The sequence below is a fragment of the Pleurodeles waltl genome, chromosome 7 (assembly GCF_031143425.1).
Source record: "Pleurodeles waltl isolate 20211129_DDA chromosome 7, aPleWal1.hap1.20221129, whole genome shotgun sequence".
Lineage (NCBI taxonomy): Eukaryota > Metazoa > Chordata > Amphibia > Caudata > Salamandridae > Pleurodeles > Pleurodeles waltl.
Genome location: NC_090446.1, coordinates 170,084,683 through 170,107,982, shown reverse-complemented (window position 1 = coordinate 170,107,982; position 23,300 = coordinate 170,084,683). Strand labels below are relative to the sequence as shown.

Below are 23,300 nucleotides of genomic sequence, written 5' to 3'. Positions count from 1 at the left end.
GCTGCAAAGCTTTCACAATGAAGGGATAATAATCTATGCTTACTATCCCTTTGTTGTGAAAGGGGCGGGGCCAGGGAGTTAGGAGCACTGATGGGAGTGCACTGTGTTTGGCCGGCTGTCTCGAGCCGGCCAAACACATGCCCAGTGTGCTCTCTCCAGCGGGCTGGTGAGAGCCTGCACAGGCTCACAGTCTGCCTTGGCGCTCCCAGACAGTCCTGATGCTGCTCTGAGCAGCGTCAGGATTGGCCACAGGGCAGGCTGGGAGCCTGTGCCCGCACTGCAAGACTGAGGAGCGGCAGGGTGGGAGAAGCGAAGTGGAGGTACGTTTTTTTATTTTTTTATTTTTTTTAAAGTTTATTAAAATCCCCTCCCCCTCCCGCTCCCTGTAACCCCAGCCAGCAGCGACTGCGTGCGTCAGTGCTATGCTGGAAACTGCAACCATGCTTTTCTAGTTAAAGAGTCCTACATTAGGAATGTGTTATAATGAGGTTAGATGGCCGTACACTCACCATGTCAACAGTCGCTGCCACAAAGCTTGATTGAAGCGCGCAGTCTGTCCTCTGCAGACTGCACTCTGAAAGGTCTAATGGTTTACTGACCTCATGCTGCAGTCACACCGCCTCTAAGGAAGCTGTTGAAAATTAGAGTAAAGGCTACATAATTCTTAATCTTATTGAACCTTCTTTTTTAGAAACAAACCACCCACATACAGATTTTAAAAAACCAAGAAGTTCATTGCAGCGTCCTTGTGGGTGGCATTCCAAGCCGATGAATAATACTTTGGCATTATTTGCTCATGTGCACTATGCTTTATTTATTTTTTATTTTTTTAACTTCTACTTACTTGATGTTTGATTTCAGATGACAGCCGACGCAGGCTTGCACTCAGCACCATATTATCTCATGTCATGCTTTGAAAACAGTAGGCCGCAACACTTCACCAGCTTTTTAAATTGTCGTCTATAAAAGTTGGTGGTGGAGTTTTTTTTTGGTGGTGGTGTTTTAATTTGTCAAAAGTGAATCTTGCGTTCGGTGTTGGTACCACATTGTGTCACAGGATGTATTTCTGCCTGTCAGTGTTACTCCAGTAACGAAAATTTCGTGCAAAAGGTTGAACAACTCTACCAATTTTACTACCAACAATTACTACTCACACAGATCTGTTACCTTATGTGACTAGCACCACTGTCCTCTACCGCAACTGACCCGAACCTGCCATGTGACAGGGCCCATATCTCGTTCTCTTCCATTTCCTTTCTTTGGCTCTTACAAAATAGCTGAAGGACAGTCTAGAGATTTATCAGAGCCCCTCGTTTATTAGCTGAATTCCTCTCAGCTGCACCTGAAGCTCTTTGAACATTTTAGGATGTCCGGGCTCCATCTGATTGCTTGAGCTGATGTCACCAGGCTGCCTTTGCAAAGGTAGGTTGAGAGCAACTGCAGCAAGCACTTGGAATAGAATGGACACAATGGTCCACACACTGAAATATAAATAATGAGATTTTTCTGAAATTGTGTGCTACAATATGGTGGCACAACAGTAGAACAGTGATATATCAAATAGAGGTACAGTACTAGCGGTGCAAAGCAGTACTAGCGGTCCAGAAATTACAATATTGAACCGTTTTGTGCGAAGAAAGGGAGCTACAACTACGAGGACTGGAAAAAGCTCTTAAAAGGCTTTGCTTGCAAAATTTGGGCCTAAGAGAACCCTAATGAAGCTGCGCCTAAATTCAAGTGTGGACATCAAACTGAGAATTGTTGTGTATCCTTTCGGGCCGGGGCCTGCAAAGGACCAGGAGGATCATGCATAGAGTGCAGTTAGTAGCTCTCCAGTGAGTAATGTAGTTAGATAGAGCCAAACAGGAATAGAACCAAGATGTCTCCAGAATGTCTCCAGAACAGTGTTCCACAATAAGGGACGAGACAAAGTGACAAGAAAGAGGACAACAAGAAAACAAAGGCTCACTTCTTTGTAAAACATCCATCAGTGGCTTGTTGAAAAACATGAACTACGCCATGGTACTCTCGAGGAGAACAGAGGAAGAGTTTGCTTCTGATTCCTAGTCAAACTTGTCAGGCAGAATTCACCACGCTCTTTTTGAGACGCGTGTGTTGTGGGTGCAGATCATTGCTGTCAGCTACTGCATTTTGAGTAGAAAAATATGTGACGACATTTCCAAATTTCAGACATGCTAAAATGTGGCATTTCGAAAGAGCTACCCAAGAACAAAGAATCAGTTTGGAATTTAAATAATAAAAAAATAAAGGAATCTGAAATAGGGTCTGAGTGAGAGAATTCAAGGGATACTCGTTGCCCCAGTATTGGCCAGTGGTATTAACGACATGAGCTTTTCTTTTAACTGAACTACCATGTTTAAGGCAGGTGTCCATGTCATTTAATAGTGACGCCTGTATCAAGCAGTCATTTATGTCAATATATTTTTAATTTCGTACAACAAAACATGTTATTCAATGCTCCATTTTTCTTTGGGCCGTTGTGTGCCTTATGTCACTGCAGCCCCTCCTCACAGCTCAATGCCTGTTATGTGAAATAGGATAAGGCTGGTGAATGATCGGCCATTTGGTCCCAACCCTATGTAGGCCTCGATTACGAGTGCTTTGTCAATTCTGATAAACATTGTAACTCATGTTACCCCACATATAAGAATTATGCATTTTAGTGCAAACACTGCACCACTGCAATGTTCATTACTTACATTTAGGCACATCAAACCCACTGATATTTACTAGGGGATTACCCTGTTGTAGCTATTTCCTATTATTGGGATAAAATTTGTAATTAGCATTATTTATCACATCCAATAAATAGCGATTGCGAGGGTATTGTTATTTCTGGAATGCGATAAATAACGCACGAAAACCAGATCACTCATAATAGAGGCCTAGTTTCAAAAAGTGGACTTATTTGCTTCCAAAAATATCCTTCTCAAATGTTCCTTCTTAAAGACTGGGTATCGCTGACAAGGAACCCTTGGAAAACGAGGTAACTTTCCGCTCCCTCCCTAGCAGCACAGTGTTTTCAGCCAGCCATTTTAAAGTGCTATGGACCATTTATGACACTGGTGCTAACGCTACAAATACATGTTTCTACTGGCATCTTTTTCACCACTACTCCAGTACCAGCCCCCAGTATGAAACCGATTGAACACAGTTCCAAGCATAAACTGGTTAGTCCACACTACCAGTGACTGCCTCACTCACAACTGGTCAGGCAAAAGACAAGACAATTAGATGCCCAATCCAGGGCCATCCAAAAAGGAGGAACCGTGGCTATTTGTCTTAGGCTCTGCTCTTTAAAGGGCCTTGCCCCTCCTAGACATATTTATATATTCATTATGAGGCAGGTAACATCCGCCACCACTCTGTAGTGCGTTATGCTCGAGCTTCCTGAGAATGTTTCCCAGGACATGTTTTTTTTTTAATAACATGTTCTTGCACCACAGATGAGCTCACAATGACATTAGTGATCCTGCCATACAAACACGTCTGATAGGCCTGGCTAAGTCACAGATGGCCTTGGACCCTGGCCAAAGATAGCCATTTCCCCCCTTCTTTTCCCCACGCTGGCTACCAACAATCACCAGGGAAGAGAAGACGAAGAAGCAGCTGTTCGTGCAGCTGCTTCAAATACATTTTAATAACAAACACGTGACAGTTTTTATGACAAAAAGACACATTTTTTAACCATGTCAAGGGATGTTTTGCAAGGAGTGGCATTATGGGCTCCAAGTGAATGACTTGTGGACAAAGTATGTGAATGTTAGGCTATGCACCTAAGAGTGTGGTATATTTATCTCAAAACTGAAAGCATTCACAGGACAATCTACCTAAATCCATGGGAAGCACTACTGCCTAAGCAGAGGTAGGGTTACTGTCATTGAAGCATATTTATAAACCATTTCTGACTGCTTTCATTTTCTATACATATATATTTCACAGACTTTATAAATATCCTGTAATGGATAATTGCTAAGCTCCTGTGGCTGACTCCCTGCTCATAACACCTTTAGCTGTGCTGTCGAAAGGCATGGAAAATATACTTTAACAATGATTTGGCATTCTGGTTTGCCGGTGCTCATAGAAATAGGGGGCATATACATTATGATCTCCGTTTCACATCTTTTTAACTGTTGGAATCTTTATTGAGAAGGCCTCACACTGATGATTTTTGTCAATGTGACAAAAATGTTGAGCATTGTTTTCCTCTCATCTTAATTTCGAGGACACTCGATCCCTTTCAAATCCAATTTCATAATGCACAGAGAATATCTTAACGTCCTTGGTACAGATTTCAGGAACCTATTAGGTCAAATTCAAGGTACATGAAAACAGCCCTTTGGTATGATGTTCCTACATCAGTCACTCAATTCATTACATTTTTTCTACTTTCAGGGACTTCTACAGAAGGCTTTGCCTAGAGATGGTGGGGGTCATAGTGTGTCTGTAACAACCAAGTACCATAGAACTGAATTCTCCACCATTTCCTATATACCTTTCATTCCATCGCTCTCATGTCCCTAACCACATTACATTGTCATGTCCCCTACAACCTACACTCCCCTCCTTTCATGTTCCACCTCACCTTTTTGAAGAACCATTCCCATAGGCAACCAACGTGGCTTTGCACATATTCTAGTGACCACCTTCACACGAACACATTTTCAAACTGCCGGATATACATTCTTATTTTGTTCTGGTTCCATAGCTGTTTCCTGTGGTGGTTGCTAATTTCACAACAATGGCATGAATATCAGGTGGTCAGGGAAAAAGGGTTTGTGGTGGAAACCGCGGCAGTGAGTGACATAAAAATATCAGAATATGGTGCATGTTGTAACTTTCTATCACGGACACCATCAAAAACAGCTTTATGACAACTCCATAGAGCAGTGAGGCTTGCCGAGCCTGAGTGAGCAGGTGAGGATGGACATGCTGAGGTGTCATTGGCTGGTGCACCTGACAAGGATATCTTGACCATTGCCGGATTTGAGGCAACTGAAGGTCAGCTTTGGAGTCTATAACCGAAACAGCCAATCAGTGGTCAGAAATAAGGAGGAAATGCAGAAGATGGGAAATTGGTGGGGGGTGGTTGTGAAAAGATTGTCAGTTCAGAAAGTATTTTCTAGAATTAACTATATGCCCCTCACAGGATTGAGAGGCTTGTGAGGCCAAGCTGCTGTTATAAATCCTATGTTTTCACAAGTTGTGACCAAAACACTCAATAACATGAGGTAACGAGCTCTGGAAGTCTGCTTGCTAGGAGATCATAGCACAACTTTGTCCAAATCAGATGAGTGCAACAGAATCATGAGAATGGCAGAAAAGGAGGATTAAGCACTTACATGGGAAACATGGGCAAAGCAAGGTATAATAATAGTGTCAGTTTTCCTTGAGTGATCTAAGGTTCTTTGAGATTTGATTGGCTTCTTAAGATTTTTCAGGGTTGGAAGGGGTTGATTGCCCCCTGTTACCCAAGCAGCTTAATATACTTTGGCTCACTGCTTCTTTCATGGCATATTTAACATCAGGGGCAGTGGCTTCCATTCGTGCAGAAGGTACAGTGGCACGGAGCCCAGAGGCCTGAGGGTCCAGCAGAACGCTCATATTTGCTTTATTCACAGTTCAAACTGCGGCCAGGGGTCCAATTTCCTTCTTTGCACTGCAGCTGATGACACGCCACTGTTTAATGTGCAAGCATTACGTCAGCCATCTTGACTAAGGATAGTTCACCTCTTATCATTTATGAAAAATCAGTGGATTCTCTTGTTTTCTTTAAAGTTTGTTAATAACTAGTGGGAAACATATGGATATTTTTGCTGCTTGCATTGAAAATAATTACCAGGAAGATGGAAAAGAGATCACGATGTCTCACATTTACACTTATTTTCATTCATAACAGGATACCACTACATCTGTGCGTGTCGGCCTTATGATGGAAGAAATGATCTTCAACTTGGCAGACTCGCATCTGTTCTTTAATGACCTGGAGGTATGTAGCTGCTTATTTGGGTTACAATCTTATTACTTAATCACCTGCATCTGGTTTGGAGGCTATGCTTTTTTCGTATTCTACCTACCATGAAACATTTGCTGCTGAACACAAGAAGTCATTAACAATGACCAGCGATGGTTTATTAAAAGCAGACCATACCGTGATTATCTTCTGTACTCCCCAGCTCACACAAGGCCCTTTAAAGTCAAATTGATGTCATCTTGCAATTCCACTAATCTAATAAGGAGAACATCATGTCCTCCTTTCTAAATTTGCTATTTAATTAGTTTATTAAGTTAAGTTATCTGGGACTCTCAGAGGTCTGCTATGATCATGAACGATCAGTAGGGTGGGCTGAATGTGGTTGTGAGGTCATCTGGCACTTACCACAAAAAAACTTATTTTTAGGGTCGAGCCTGCGAGAGCACATGCTAGCGAATGTGTCTCGCTTGCAAGACTCTGTAGTTAACTAAAAAGGACTAGGAGACCGCCCATTGCTTACCATTTGTTGGCTTGAATGGCATACTTCTGTAAAGCACCATTTCCGTTCATGTCTGTGGAGCAAGGACCAAGCACTGATTGATTCAACTTAACCAGTGCCTGTCCGCTACTCCTGATGTGGGTAAGGTACTTCTTGTTAACTTCTAGTGCCCTGCAAACAGAAGGCGTGTGACTGGAAAAAACGTGCCCAGCAGGACAAACAAAATAGCAAAATTGTATTTTTTATAGTTAACTCTTTTCTTTTATTTTGCCAATTCTTCTTTTCTCGCTTTGCACTCACATTTTGTTTTTGCTTTTGGGTGCTGTTCTCATAAAATGACAATTATATTGTTCTAAATATTGTAAGCAACATTGTTTCTTTTGTTACGAGTAGTTTTCCAAAATTATACTTTAACACATAACTGTGCAGTATACCCTAAACTACCCCACTCCAATACATAGCGCACCACTCCAGTCCACCCAACCTCACCCCACACCAATCTACCCCACTCAATCTAATCCATCCCACTCCTTTCAGTTGACTACAGGCAAATCCAATCCACCCCACTCCAAACCAAATCACTCACCCCAGACCACTCCTATCCCGCCACTCGAACCCTCACAATTCACCCCACTCCAATCCAAAACAAGCTGCTCCACTCCAATAAAAAACAATCTTCCCAACTCGAGTCCCAAACATGTTGTCCAACTTAAATCCCAAACAATCTGGCCCATCTCCAATCTATCTGCCCCACTCCATTCCAAAACAATCTGCCCCACTACAGTCCAAAACAATCTGCCTCACTCTTATTCAAAACAGTCTGCCCCTCTCGAATCTGCCCCCAATCCAAAACAATCTGCCCCAATCAAATCTGTCCCCCTCCAATCCAAAGCAGTCTGCCCCCCTCCAATCCAAAACAATCTGCCCCACTCAGTCTGCCCCTGTCTAATTCAAAACAATCTGCCCCACTCCAATCCAAAACAATCTGCCCCACTCCAATCCAAAACAATGTCCCACTCCAATCTGCCCCACTCCATTCCAAAACAATCTGTCCTCCCCAATACACAATAATCTGTCCCACTCCAATCCAAAAGATTCACCCCACTCCAATTAAACAATAATCTACCCCACTTCAATCCCAAACAATCTTCCCCACTCCAATTCAAAACAATCTGCCCCACTACAATCCATAACAATCTGCCCCACCCAATATTCTCCCTCTGATCCAAAACAATCTGCCCCACTCAAATCTGTCTCCCTCCAATCCAAAACAATTTGACCCCATCACTGATCCAAGACAATCTGCCCCACTCCAATCCACCACTCCAATCTGCCATTCTCCATATTCCCCCACTGATCTAAAACAATCTGGCCCACTCTATTCCAAAACAACCTGCCCCTCCAAAACAATATGCCTCACTGCAATCTCCCCCAATCCAATACAAAATAATCTGCCCACTCCAGTCCAAAACAATCTGCCCTCAATCTGCCTCAGTCCAATCCAAAACAATATGCCGCACTCCAATCCACAACAATCTGCCCCACTCTAATCCAAAGCCGTCTGCCCCACTTGAATCTGCCCCCTCAAATCCAAAACAATCTGCCCCCTCCAACAAAAAACAATCTCCACCTCAATCCAAAACAAGTGCCCCCTCAATCAGCCCCACTCCAATCTGCTGCACTCTAATTAAAACAATCTGCCCCAACCCAATCCAAAACGATCTGTTCCACTTCAATCTGCCCGACTCGAAAACTCCAAAACAATGTCCCACACCAATCTACCCCAACCCATTCCAAAACAATATGCCCCACCCCAATACACAACAATCTGCCCCACTGCAACTGCTCAATTCCAATCCAAATCATTCAGCCCACACTTATCCAAAACAATCTGCCTCTTTCTAATCCACATCAATCTGCCCCACTCGAATCCAAAGTAATCTTCCCACTCCAATCTGCTCCCTTCCAATCCAAAACAATCTTCACCACTCCAATTTGTTCCCCTCCAATCCAAACAAATCTGCCCCATCACAGTCCAAATCCACCCACTCCAATCCACCCTTCCAATCTAAAACAATCTGCTACTCTCCAAATTCACCCTCTCCAATCCAAAACAATCTGCCCCCTCCAATCAAAAACAATCTGTCCCACTCAATCAGCCCCACTCCAATCTGCTCCACTCTACTCCAAAACAATCTACCTCACTCCAGTCCAAAACGTTCTGCCCAGCCTCAATCCAAAACAATGTCCCACTCCAGTCTGCCCCACTCCATTCCAAAACAATCTGCCAAACCCAATAAAGAACAATCTGCCCCACTCCAATCCAAATCATTCAGCCACACTGTAATCCAAAACAATCTCCCCCTCCAGTCCACAACGGTTTGCCCCACTCCAATCCAAAGTAATCTTCCCCACTCCAATCTGTTCCCCTCCAATCCAAAAAAATCTGCCCCATCACCAGTCCAAAAGAATCTGCCCACTCTAATCCACCCCTCCAGTACAAAACAATCTGCCCCACTCCAATTTAAAACAATCTGCCCCACTCCAACCTGCCCCCTTCCAATCCAAACAGTCTGCCCCACTCAAACCAAATCTCTCCAATCCAAAACAATCTACCTCTCATCACCAGTCTCAAACAATCTTCGCCACTCCAATCTGCCACTCCAATCCAAAACAATCCACCACTCTCTAAATTCCCCCACTCCAATCCAAAAGTATCCGCCCCACTCCAATCCAAAACAATCTGCGCCACTCCAATTAAAAACAATCTGCCCCACTGCAATCTGCCCAATCCAATCCAAAATAATAAACCCCACTCCAATCTGTCCCATTCCAAACAATCTGCCCCACTCAACTCCAGAACAATCTGCCCCACTGTAATCCAAAACAATCTGCCCCACTTTAATCTGCCCCCTCGAATCCAAAACAAACTGCCCCACCCAAATCTGCCCCTCTCAAATCCAAAACAATCTGCCCCTTCAATCCAAAACAATCAGCCCCCTCCAATCTGCTCCTCTAATCCAAAACAATCTGCCCCACTCAAATCTGTCCTTCTCAAATCCAAAACATTCTACCTCTTCTAATCCAAAACAATCTGGCACCCTCCAAGCTGCCCCTCCAATCCAAAACAATCTGCCCACTCAATCTGCCCCACTCCAATCTTCCCCACTCTAATCCAAAACAATCTGCCTCACTACAATCTGCCCCACTCAAATCTGTCATCCTCCAATTCAAAACAATCTGCCCCACTCTAATCCAAAACAATTTGCCCCACTCAAATCCAGAACAATCTGCCCCACCCAACTCCAAAACAATCTGCCCCACTCTAATCCAAAAGAGTCTGACTCATTTGAATCTGCCCCCTCCAATCAGAAACACACTGCCCCACTCAAATCTGTCCCCCCTCCGATCCAAACCAATCTGCCCCTCCAATCCAAACAATCTACCCCCTCTAATCTACTCCTGCAATCCAAAAGAATCTGACACCCTCCAATCTGCCCCTCTCAAATCTGTCCTCCTCAAATCCAAAACAATATGCCCCCTCCAATCCAAAATAATCTGCCCCCCTCCATTCAGCCACTCCAATCCAAAACAATCTGCCCCTCTCCAATCCAAAACAGTCTGCCCCACCAAAATGCCCCTCCAATCCAAAACAGTCTGCCCCACTCTAATCCATAGCAATCTGCCCCTCTCCAATCCAAAACAATCTGTCCCACTCCAATCCACCCCACTCTAATCTGCTCCACTCTAATTCATCCCACTCAAATCAAGTCCACCTCACACCAATCCAGTCCATCTCACTCAATCCCATTTCACCCCACTCCAGTCCACCACAATCCACCTCACTCCAATCCACCCCACACCAATCCAATACAGCCCAATCTACCCTACTCTAATCCAATCCACCTCACACAAGTCCACTCCACACCACCCCAATCCTCATCACTCCGATCCAGTCCACCAAATTCCACCCACTACAATCCAATCCAACCCACTCCAGTCCAATGCACCCCTCTGCAATCCAATCCAACCCACTCAAGTCCAATGCACCCCTCTGCAATCCAATCCAACCCACTCAAGTCCCACACACCCCATTCTAATCCAGTCACCCCATTCCAATCCAACCCACTCCAATCCAGTATATTCCAACCCACCCACTCAAATTCAGTCAACCCCATTCCAATCCAATCCAGTCCACCCCACTGCAATCCAATCCATCACAACCATAAGGCCTTAATTCCCTCCACCCACCCCATTCCAAACCATCCTACTCCAAATCAGTTCACCTTAATTCACCCCACTCAGTCCAATCCAGTCCACTTTAATCCACCACATCCAATCCACCCTACTCCAAACCACCTTAATCCACATCACCCACACCAATCCAATTCACTCGACTCCAAATCACCCCACTCCAGTCCGCCCCACTCAAATCCAGTCCAATCCACGCCACTCCAATCCACTCCACCCTACTCCAGCCCCCCACCCAAATCCAATCCACCCACCCCATCCCATTTCAATCCACCCCACCTCCACACAATCTAGTCCACCCCATCCATTCCACTCCATTCCAATCCACACACCCCACTCATTCCATTCTACCCCACACCAGTCCACCCGTTCCACTCCGATCTACCTCACTCCACTCTACTCCAAATCACCCCACTCTACCCCAATCCAGTCCACCCCATCCAATCCAATCCATCAACCCACCCCAATCCAATTCAATCCACTCCACTCCAATCCAATCCACCCCACTCTAGCCCAGTCCACCACACTCTAGTCCAATCCACCCCTTTCTAGTCCAGTCCCACCTTAATCCGATGAATCCAATCTACCACACTCCAGTCCAATCCAATCCACCATAATCCAGTTCAATCTAATGCACCCCACTTCAGTCCTATCTAATCCACCCCAATAAACTCCATCCCAGTCCCCTCCCCCATTCTAATTCACCCCACTCCAGATCACCCCATTCCAATCAAATCCACCGCACCCCAGTCCTATCACTCCAATTCAATCCACACACCCCAGTCTAATCCATTCAAAATCCACTCCAGCACTCCAGTCCTCCCCACTCAATTCAAACTAAAAGATTACTCTAACTAGCCTAGCTTCATTTTCTGACGCAAAACCATCCATACCACATGACTCCTGTCTTACATAAATTCAGGAGTCATGCCCAGCACAGGGGAACAGTGTCCCCTGGGCATGGCCATTGCATCCTGAGGAATGAAGGGGGTCCCAAGTTGGGCCCCAATGGCACTTTAATTTTTTTTTTTATTACTTGCCTATACTTACCCTACTTACCTGGGATGGTGTTCCCCATCCTCCGGTGTCCCACTGGTTTGGGTAGGGGTGTTCCTGGGGCTTGAGAGGGGCACCTGTGGACCCATTCCATGGTGTTTAACCTTGGAAATGGGTCCACAGGTCCCTTAACGCCTGGTCTGACCCAGTCATTAAATAATGGTGCAAAGCAAGCTTTGCTGCTTTGCACCATTATTTAGACCTACCTCCCACCCGTGTGCCTTTTTAGCATAGGGGGATAAATATGGGGCAATGGGGTTCGCACAATTTTTTTAGATGGGAACGCCTACCTTGCATCTCATTGACGCAAGGTAGGTTTATGCATCTAAAAAATGGTGCAAACTCCAATATTTTGACATTAGACGTGTCTAACCTCAAAATATAAATATGGAGTTTGTTTTGCAATGAATTTGCGTTAAAAAAGATGACGCAAATTTGGCACAAATGGGTTATAAATATGCCCCCTAGTGCCTTTGCCAATGTTTGTTTCATACTGGGAGACTCGCTGTCTAGTTGTGTTTTCTAGTCTAAATGGATTGTCTCATTAAACTGTAAGCGGCAATGTGAGGCAATGATTAAGACAGATATTTATTTATTCAGGTGTTTATTTATTGCAGAGGTGTGTAACAGGCAGCATAAGCTCTAGTAGTCGTCTCATTGCGCAAAGAGCACCTATCATGGATGGATGAGAAAGGTGGAACCAGTCGCTCGATTTTTAGGTCGGGCCTAGAGTCCCCTTTAGCTGCCAACCCGCTTACTATAATCAGACAAGTTAATAAATAAAAAACACATAGATACATAGTGGGTCCTTGGGTCAGCCATCTTCATTATTCGGTTTGTTAAACTGTTACTCACTTTGCTTCTATTCACCACAGCATACAGCGTGTGGCATTTGAGTCCGTCCACTTCAGCCTTTAGATCTTTTCCACTAGCATTTAGCCTGATGACACATGTACATCCGCATAGTAAGAAGTGCACTTCCATGGCAAGGATAGTGGGGTAATACTAGACCATAGTTTTTTCCTTTTCTATTGTTTATCCAATTTCAGCCATGTTTGTGTGTTTAAACTATGTGTTCAGGCCACGGTAATGCAAAGAAAATAGCACCTTTTTCCACCAACGAGTCACATTTTTCTGCACTAAAACCAAAAAGGATTTCTGTACTAGTAGTAAGTACCTGTCTGGAAGGATGAACCCACACTGTTCTATTAAAATTAAATGCAATTGTTATTTTTTTTATTAAAACTGTTTTTGTGCAGTAAATTGCCACCAAGTATAGGCTCCATGTTTTTTTTCTTTTTAGTTTAGTTGCATACGCTTGCAATGAAAAAATAATAAAGTTAGCCATCACACTAGCTTTTCAAGGTCAAATGTATAGGCTTTGGCAATGATTGTTGTCATTGTTGCAATGTCTCACTGCACTGTACCTTCGGTTGGTTTAATATACTTATCTCTCAGCATGTGTAGCTGAACGAGTGTGTCTATTGTGGCCTTTTGGGCGTGAGTGTAGGAGGTTGGAGTAACTGCAGGATCAAAGGCAGACCAGTCACGTCCTATGTTGACATCTTAGGGTAGTGGCTAGTACGTTGATCTTTTATGGAAAGTACATAATACCAGGCGGATTCTTTTGCAGAAAGACCTAGTTCTGAGTTGCATTCCTTGAAAGTCACTTAGAATGGATGGGGTGGTAATTCACATGAATTTTACTTTAGAGCTGATAGTACTTAAGAATCATGTAAAAGTGTGAGACAGGCTTCTCTTCTGGTGTAACTGATTGGTTTGCTGTTGATGTGTAAGGGAAAGTAGTGTGGACATTCTACATCCAGGGTCTCTGCCCGCCCTCCACCTGCTCGACCGGCTTCAATATGTCCCATTACTTACCAAACAACGTATTTTACGTGGGCCACTAAAGAGTGTTGCAAGGGCGGCCAAAAGTGTCGAATTGTAGCAGGAAATACCCGTATGACAACACAAAATGCCTTCAAATTGTTAATGTGCATGTAGAAATAAAATAAAATTTACTATCCTACTGCAAACAACAGTGTAAACATTTGTTTAGCATCAGTTTCCCAACCTCGGATTCAGCGTGAAGCTCACAAACCTCAGGATGAGAGACTTTTGGTGAAAACACCCAGAAATAGCAATCCGGGTAAATTTATGTTTTTTGTTAGTCCGAATGAAAATGCAAAACACATCAAAGACAACTTCGAACACATAGTTAAAAAATGAGAAAATGCATTTAGTGGCAAGAGAAGCCACAAAGAGAACTTCTTCTTGGCATGGGTAGTAATTGGAAAAAGCTGGCAGTAAAAATTCGACATTTATTTAAACCACACCATTGATAATTTGGACCACATTGTACGAGAGATAGGAAAATACAGGCTATTTGCTGTCAAGACAAGAGACAGTTTGTCTCTTAACCAAAGCATGCAACTAAATTCTATTTTAAGTGTGCCAATAAAGCAGTGTATGTGCACCGGTGAGCTGAAGGATAATGCGGCGCGGACAGGAGGCCGAGTGTAAATAGTGCCATTCCTGCGAAATCAGCCAACTTTGTCCTTCTTGGTGATTTCGACATTCGAAGTCAGCCTTTTCATCGAATTTCACTTGAGATTTACACAGTTTGCAAATTATAAGTGCCTTTATACATTTTGGAAGTCCCTATCTATATTTAAAAAATTTCAAACAAAAGATATATATTATTATTATCTAATCTCATAATTGTGCCTTGCTGATCTCATTTAAACATTGCATTTGTTTTGCAGAAAACAAAATATGAAGAGGTTGACCATACAAAAATATTTGACAAGACAGTTTGAATCCTTTGAGTCTATAATAATTCATTATTCTCTTCCTTTTTGTCACTGAACAAGGCTTACAGGCTAATTCCAAATACATCTTGAATGAAACACAAACTCTATTTGTTCCTAATTTCTAATTTCGCCTCGAGCTCAATTTGGCACATACTCCGGATTTTCCCTGTGCAAATCTCTCTCAGTGTAACATGGATGAATCTGCAAGGGAAATCAGGACAAAAAAGGGCAATGTATTTTATCAGATGTTAAAACCTAAACCACGTGTTATTCCCCAGGCCAAAATGTGACTATAAGGCAGTTAAATCATCTCGAATAATATTGTGATCATGCATTAACTTTATTTCCCCAAAAGTTTCTACCACCCAGTATTCCCAGCCAACTCAAAACAATTATGAAAGTGACTTTGAATAGAGACAAAAGGGTATTAAAAAATAAGAAAAATATAATCACATATTGAAATGAAGGAATTGCCTATTTCACGTGGGATATCAATCAAATGCAAATTGATTTACTGGAACTGTATTTTCAAAGTAGTGTGTAGCAAAATGTTTCGACTTAGTTCATTGAGGCTCAGCTGATATATATACAAGAAGACAATAACAATGGAGACTTCCTTAGGCAGTTAATAAATTAGAAATGATGTTCCCCTTAGTTCCCCAAAGCTTCCAGACAAATGTACTTATATTGGGCCTCATTATGAGTATGGCGGTTCGAGGACAACCACACTCGCATTGATGGTTGGACTGCCACACGCCAGGCGGTCCGACTTCCCAATCACAACCCGGGTGGGTGGACCCACTAGGGAACCGCTGTCCCCGCTGGGAACATGTTTACCAATGACATGACGGCGATCTGAGTTGTATTCATCCAGGGCGGCGCTGAACTCCGCACCTCCTGGCTGACTACAAATTTCCTCACCGCTAGTCTTTCCATGGTGGTCTAACCGGCATGAAAAGGCTGGCGGTGAGGGTGAGCTGGGTGCCAAAGGTGGGCCCCGGCACTGCCCACGGCCAAATGATTACATTTTGATGTGGCATTTTCTTGCTCACAGAGCAATGTGCATTGACACGAAGGTGATAGTAAATACGTTATAACTGGTGCTGCAGCATGTTCCAGAGAAGATGAAGCTGACTTTACAGGAGGGTGACCCATGGCCAGTGTGTCTCCAGAGGCAGAGGTGCACTCCAGCACCACCCAGGCAGCTAATCATTACTGTGTGGACACTTGCATGTTGTATGGGTATCTCTGTGGAAACTGACTCTCAAACTTAAAGTGGCCTACAAAATAATGGCTTCTTTCAAGAACAATACCATGCATGAAATCCTATCACTTTTATAGGTCTGGTTTAGCAATAAATATTTCCTTATCCTTATCTTTTTTCATTACTTTTTTTTTTTATAAACCCTTCCTCTCTTTCCATATAATCATGAACAGTTCATTTTACGGTTTATTCCATTTCTGTTGTAGAGCCCTCACTGGTTAAAGCTAGAACAACATGAACCGTACCTCTGGGGTGTTAGTTTTCATGAGCACCCAGAGTACACGTTGTTAGTTGGCAAGCCAATCAGAATAGTTCCTTTGGTGGCTATATTTACATTACAGACCCAGTAAGGAAGCTTTCTGTTTCTGACCATTTACCAATGACCATCCTGCAGGCAGATAGTGAGCTCTGCCGAAGCGTGAGCAGCCTCTCACCATATTGGGTGAAAATGAACACATCCATTCTCCTGCAGTACTCCATCAGCCCCTTCTCAAGCACTTCCGGTTCACGGACAGTGATGTGGGCTCTCCCCCTTGCATTTGGTAAAGGAAAACCCAAATTAGCTAAAAAAAATAATAGAAAAACGTATCTAGTCTTAGCAAAGGCAAGAGGCAGAGTCCGTCGGGTATCTCAGAATAGGTGGTACTGCAGAAGAGGGTGAGTGAGTGACCAACCCTTCGGGTAAGCGGTGGCTCGTGCTGCTACAGTGCTCACTATTTTGGGGGAAGGGTGTTATCAGTCACGGCTCGCCGGTGTTAAAGGGGGCAGGGCGGCGAGTGGGGGCGGGAGCAGGGGAGTCGCTGCGGGGGAAATATTAATAACATCTAAAAAATAAAAAATAAACACACCTGCACGGAGCAGACTGGGAGCCTGTGCAGGCTCTCTGGGCTGGAGAGAGCCTACAGTGCATGTGTGTTTGGCCGGCCCAAGATGGCCGGCCAAACACACATGCTCCCTGCTCATCACCCCTGTGGCCCGCACCTTTAAAAGAAAACAATAATAAACTAAGTTTATTATCGTTTTTTTTTTTTTTAAAGGTTTTTCAGCTGCTGGGGGGGGGACGCTCCTTCGCCCTAACGGAGGACCCGCCCCTGGTTATTATCTCTATTGCCCTTAACTGCGGGGCAATAATAGCTGTTCATTTACGATTCACCCAATTATTATGCGCCTTCTACTGGAGGGGTATTTAACAGCCGTCCCTGCCCACAGGGGTGGGCGGTATCACCTAAATATCTCAAATACCCCTAGTCCGTTTCTTTCTTTACTTTCCCTTACAAAACAGTTTCTGAACAGACTTAGAAAACAGCTTTTGACGGCCCTGATGATTACAAGTAGTACAGAATGCAAAAACACACTAATCAAATCCAGAGTTGTCCCGCTAACTCTAAAGGCCTCCTTCCTTTTAGCAGATGGTAGTTCAGAAATCAGCCGGACTGAGAGTTTACAAATGCGTTAGATTCAAATGTTATAAATAAAAAGAAGAAGCATCTGAAAAATATCAGGAAACGTAGGCTTGCGATTGGAACTACGCGCCATTGGCGTTCAGATTTACTATTAGAATGGAACCACATTGACATGCAGTACATCACTGTGATGCACATAGGCGAAGGAAGCCAAAAAAGAGCGAATTTGTGATGTTAAAGGATGGAATACATTAAAGAAACAACCCAGACAGCTGCCCCACAGACGCGCCGCCACGCCAAGTACCTGTGCACCGAACAGGGGAAGCTGCGCAGACAAATGTGTGGGCTGATGTTGCTGAAACTCTGGAAATCGGATTTCCAGCAGCAAATGATGTGGGCCAATGAAAAGAAAAAAAAGCGTGAGAATGTTGAGCAAGTGTTCTGTGCATTAACAGCTGTGCAACATCAACATAGAACCGCCATAATGCTGCCCTGGCTACGGGACAGCATTTCATGCGCGTATGACTAATGTGGCCGGTATCACATGACCCTGATCCAGTTCTGCAAGGGACACTCGTTGGTTTCTTATTTAATATGAATACCAATGGTAAAGCCAACATATTAATACTGTGCGTGAATGATGGCAGAGGGGTTGCTCAATGAATGGTGTGGTTAGTAATATACATACATCCACACATACATACACATACCTACAATTTGTATGATCGCATTTTTAGACCTGTACTGCAACTGATGAACACAATATGTGGACATATATTACACCACGAAATCACTGTAACTGTATCCTTAAATTGTCTATTTTATTTGTTAGCCACTGTAGAGCATAATATTTACCAGTAGTTTTTGTATGTAGGTATGAACATTAAGGAGCACACTTACGGAAATATCTTGTAATTTTCAGTTTTGCAAAACTGTCCATAACTACAAGCTTTCACGTAACTACAAATTGAGGAAAACGTCTTTCTTTAGGCCTTGGGCAGTCTTTGAGTTAACGGTGTGTGGCTGTAGTCACCCAGTAGAACACCTTTTCATACTCTCTGATGTTTTGAGCTGATGTCCTGTGGACACCTGCAGGTTTCTGAGATTTGTAGGCCTGGATTTAGTAAGCACAGCTGTGAATTGTGTCAACCAAGCCATCAAACAGGGCTTTTACTTACAATATACATCAAGTGGGCTCTGAATTCATCCCTTTCCAGCACTCACTTTCTTTGACCTGACATTTTCAACCATTGGCTTGAGGTTTCCTTGCTCATGCCTTGCCTCCTCCCAGTGGAGTAGAATCTCTCAGCTAATGCTATTGGATATTTAGATGTACCCTTCCACCTCCACTGGAGGGCTGGCACTGAACTACTTTAAAGCTCTTTTGCCACTTCTACCAGCTCCTTCATGTGTATATCATTTCAGTGTGCTCACACTGCATGTGTTGCCATGTAAAGTTCAGTCCTATTGGTTTGCCCATGCTTGTTTCAGTAACATATGCAATTAGTTCTATAATATTACTTTCTAGTGATTAGAGTCACTAGCAGCGACCAATTTCAGCACAACACTCTACTCAGGAATGGCTGCAACAAGTTGTGTGCCGGTGGTTTACACGAAATGCTGTTTATCCTGTTCCTTAAACCCTTTGTCCTGTGGGGCAGAGGGAGGGATTACCCAGGTGACAGAGTCTTAACTGAACAGATGGCACTGGCTGCACAATAATAGCCGTCTATGCGCTCTATACCAGTCAGGTCATAAGGAAGGGTGCTGGCTCAACAGAGCCAAAACATGTGTGGATGGAATCAGTGCCGGGGGGAGGGGGGGGGGGGGGGGGGGGGGCAGTCAGACACTTTTAAATTTAGGAGGTTTTGAGAGACTAAACATTAACTTTGAAACTTATAAACTGAGCTCAAGGTTTGCTAAACATTGTGTGCCAGTGCACACAATACGCTAAGCGGCACAAACAGCAGCAGAGATTAACTTTTGTTTTCAAAAGAATTTACTGCCCAGAAAAATGATGCAAGCGCAGCTCTAAATGGCTCTCCATCATATGGCGCCAAACACCATAAAATTCCTGCAAAGTGGGCAGAAAGGGGCAGAAACAGCACATCCTAAGCAAGAAGCGAATGGTTATGGCTAAACATTTATCATAAAGTGGTCAGCAGATGCCTTACAGGCACATTCACTTGGTTGTGATGACTCCTGAAAGATAAAGAACTATCTACTTTTGAAAAGATGCTACCCTGTGAAAACAAACATTTGCACAGCCTATAGGGCTGTATTGTGTGCCAGCCTTTTGGCTTTGTCAATTCCTGTTATGTCATGTTTTTTTGCAACAGATTATTGTTGGGGAAGCTCTTGTGCCCACCTCAGTCTAAAAAAAAAAAGCAAAACAGTGGCTAAAAGCAAAAACTATTTATGGTCTCAAAAAGCATACATCGCTGTATTGGGCCCCAGGAACTGAAGGGATCTCCCTTGCGTGTGATGTAGTACATGTAAGAGAGAAGAAGGCTTAGCCAAGCAGGCTGACCCATTGTCCACTGTATGCTGCAGTGGGTGAAAGAAAAACTTTAAGGGTACAATAACAGGTCAATGGATAAAAAGGGCTGCCTGAAAGCCCCTTCAATTAAGCATATTATTCATATGTAAAATCAGAAGGTGTTCCTACTTCATACTGTAATTTTAATGTGAGTATTTGCTTGCAATCTCTGGAGAGAAAAAATGTACGTTTCTCAAGATGAATTTGAATACTGGCACTGGGAAAGCCGGGGGGGGGGGGGAGTTTGCTCTGGAATCTCGGTACAATCATTAGTTTTTTTTTTTTTTTGCAAGTTTTATGACACAAAAGGAAAAACATAAAGAGGCATACCACTTAAACATGGCAGCGATATGCTTTGCAATAAAAAATCTTAACTAAAAAAAAAATCAATATGGTTTTAGTAGAACAGTACAAGTGCGCCCTATAAGGCAAGTGTACTTAACAGGTACAGAAACACTTTTTTTTTTTTCATGCGCATCATCGAAAAATATGGATCTTATTGGCACAAAAGAGGTAGAGTCCGCGCTGAATCACTGTAACCTGAAGACATAGTTGAAAGACAAAGGCTGAATAAAAATGTTTTAAAAGGAAAAAGAATGGGAAGGAAAAACATTTTTGAAGTATTGGCCCACAAGTCCAAGTACTGACGTGCTGTCCCTTTCAGGTGAAAGTTCATGTGGCCTGGCACGTGCCACTGGCAGCATAAGGGAACCAGTGGCTGCTGTGGACAGACTCATTGACCCTTGTTATATGCTGTGGAGGGCAGAAGCAAAATGGGAATGATATTTGAACAGACAAGAGGGCTAATCCAAAGCCCCTCTATGTATGAATGTATTTTGTATTTATGTTTTTTTATTACTTATGGTTGCGAAGTAGTCTGCAGCTAAGGCAGACCTAAGAAATAGCCCTAACCTCTAGAAGTAAAACATGGCTTCCACCCCTGCTCTGCAGAGGACAACATTTCAGTAAACCGCTCGGGTTGGGGGTGATGTGGTTGCGTCTGGACCGGTTCTCGTGTCTTTGGTTAGAGGCTGGAATGATGTACTCTCTCACCCCGCGTCACGCCGTTTTATGAAATCAGAAACGCGATAGCTACTGTTGTCACACTTCAGGGCTGCGAACAATTCTTTCGCAAACGAGAAGAGCAGACCTCCCCCTCACATGCCATTCTCCTGACATAAGGAGCTCGGAGCACAATGCAAGCCAAATGGAGTGGGCTGTAACAATCTCATTCCTCCGGGGCTCTTTATGGCTTTCCTGTGGCTATGGCGAGTGTTTTCTTAATCGCCGACGAGAGGCGAGAGCAGTCTGGCGCTGATTTGGGGCCGGTAGGCCCGGGCTTGTGAGGTTGATGTTTATTTGCGGATGTAATGAGGGCGGAATCAGGGATAGAGACTGGATTTCATTTGGTGCCTAATGGCTCTTGGGGCGAGCGCATCTCTTGTGTGGCTGAAGTGGCTTTCTGTTTTCTATTGCAAGCCTGTGCTCAGCACAGAACCCCATGTCTTGGTGGCAGCGTTAAGAACTGAGGCAGGAGAGGCAGCCACTTGGAGTTTCCTTGTGGTGTTTCTGATAAGTGATGTTGGACAACCTCGGGTTACCAGCATTTGTACGTAACAAACCAACACATACATGCGAGGCCCAAGCAGAATGCATCTGCACAGTGAGCTGTAATTTGTTCTATCGTCTTTATCATATGAGTGAAAGAGATTCTAATGATTGGCTTCTTCGCATAACGCACCCGGATGTGGTTTTTTGAGCATCCTGAATAGCAAGGGCTGGCAGTGCTCCATTCATCGACCTTGAAAGTATGCGGCTGAAATGAGCTCCCCTCGAATTTCAGCGAGTCTTAGTAAAACTGAAATGTAAATCTTCCCCACATCGGATGGTGTAACCGGGGACTACAGTGCTTTGAAAGCTGTCTGAAGGTTAGGCCCACTAGCCTACAGTCATCTGGATTGTAAATAGGATTAGACGGAAGAATACAGTACTCTTTCCACTATAAAGCTGGAAGGACTTTACATGTAATATATGGTGTTTATAGCCCCACGCTGCCTGCTATAAAACTGCTATAGGTAAAGGCAGAACAGTTGTAATACTTTTGGAACATTCTATTGACTAAGGGTACAATGTTCTAAATTAATAGGGAGAAATAGGAAGACAAACATTGGAATGTTGGTGCAGAAGGTCAGTATTAGGAATTATTGATCCTCTGACACTCTGTTGCCTTCAGTGGAGCTCCCAACATTTGCATGTCCTCATACAGAGGAGGAGCCTGGGTAAATGTTCATATGTATTTTACAGAGCAAACATAACAGGGGACTGAACTATATAATGCAAGCTGAAGTGTACATCAATAGCAATGTGTCAAGAACGCATAGTTATTATCTGATTATGTGTGATCAATAATCACCTTAGACGTTTGCACTGAATGTTACTCTTTTTACTATTTTTTTCATTCATGATTATGAACAGAGCACCCCGCCTGCAGAGGGGCATGGTTATATAGTTCTGAAATGCATATATACAATACTGTTGCTGTATCAATATACATAAAATAAAAAAAATAAAAACAAATATTTGGAAAAAATAAGAAAAATACTAAGAAACGTAGCAAATTTTTGTGTGCACTTCAAACCGTTCAATGTACGATAGTGCATATGATGGCCTCAATGATGTGTAATAAAATTCAGCAGAATTGAATATGTTTCGTATTTAATTTTGCAAGCAGTTGTATGCACATTAGAGGTATGTTTTGAAAATATAATGGGGCCAATTCAAAGAAGCATCAGTGCATACACAAAGTAGTAGTACTGTAGCACTTCTTCCCATAATCTTAGAGACCTTTCTGAGTTGGTCCCAAAACCTCTAAGATAGGAATATTCAGGAATATTTGAAGAATATACTCATATACAGTTAGTATATATAGAAATGACTGTCCTCACTTAAAATAAAAGTGTTTTTTTACATTTGGAGGTCAATTCACAAAGGCATTGAGTATGTGAAGTGTACTCCGGGATTTGACTCAGTGTGCTTCCAAAACATTTTGAACTCATTGCTAGTACGACCTTGGCCACCCTTGCTTCAGGGAATTCTGTTCATGTGCTTGCCAAAGCAGTTGTTCCCCTTCTTAGTAAGATCATTAGTTAATTTGCCAGAATGTGCTTGAGAACATTGGCAGAGACGGGGATCTCACTTAGGTTTCTCTGCGCAGTATCTGCCTCCAAGCGATCCTTGGTATCTGAGACCCTGTTCTACAGCTTCGAACCAAACTCCTCATTGTTGTTCTTGCATTTTTCAGGAGTGCGACCAGATACACATAGATGATGTGTCTTCCGACGACAATGGGCAAGATTTGAGGTGAGGAATTTTCCGGAAACCTAATCTTCAATCTAATTATTTCACATACTCACAGGGACAGCTGGAGGCTAATTAATGGTGTGAATAACATTGTTGGTCATGCTGTTTCCTTCTGAACAT

At 43.4% G+C, this 23,300-nt stretch overlaps 1 protein-coding gene across 4 annotated transcripts in view; it reads left to right on the top strand.

Moving 5' to 3' along the window:
• The window catches only part of EYA2 (EYA transcriptional coactivator and phosphatase 2), a 270,278-nt gene that overhangs the window by 220,147 nt on the left and 26,831 nt on the right, over positions 1–23,300 (top strand). For all 4 annotated transcript variants that reach the window (XM_069243467.1, XM_069243465.1, XM_069243468.1 and 1 more), the window contains exons 10-11: positions 5,921–6,010; positions 23,122–23,180. In XM_069243467.1, coding sequence (XP_069099568.1) covers positions 5,921–6,010; positions 23,122–23,180 — 149 coding nt within the window. The remainder of the gene's footprint in view (positions 1–5,920; positions 6,011–23,121; positions 23,181–23,300) is intronic.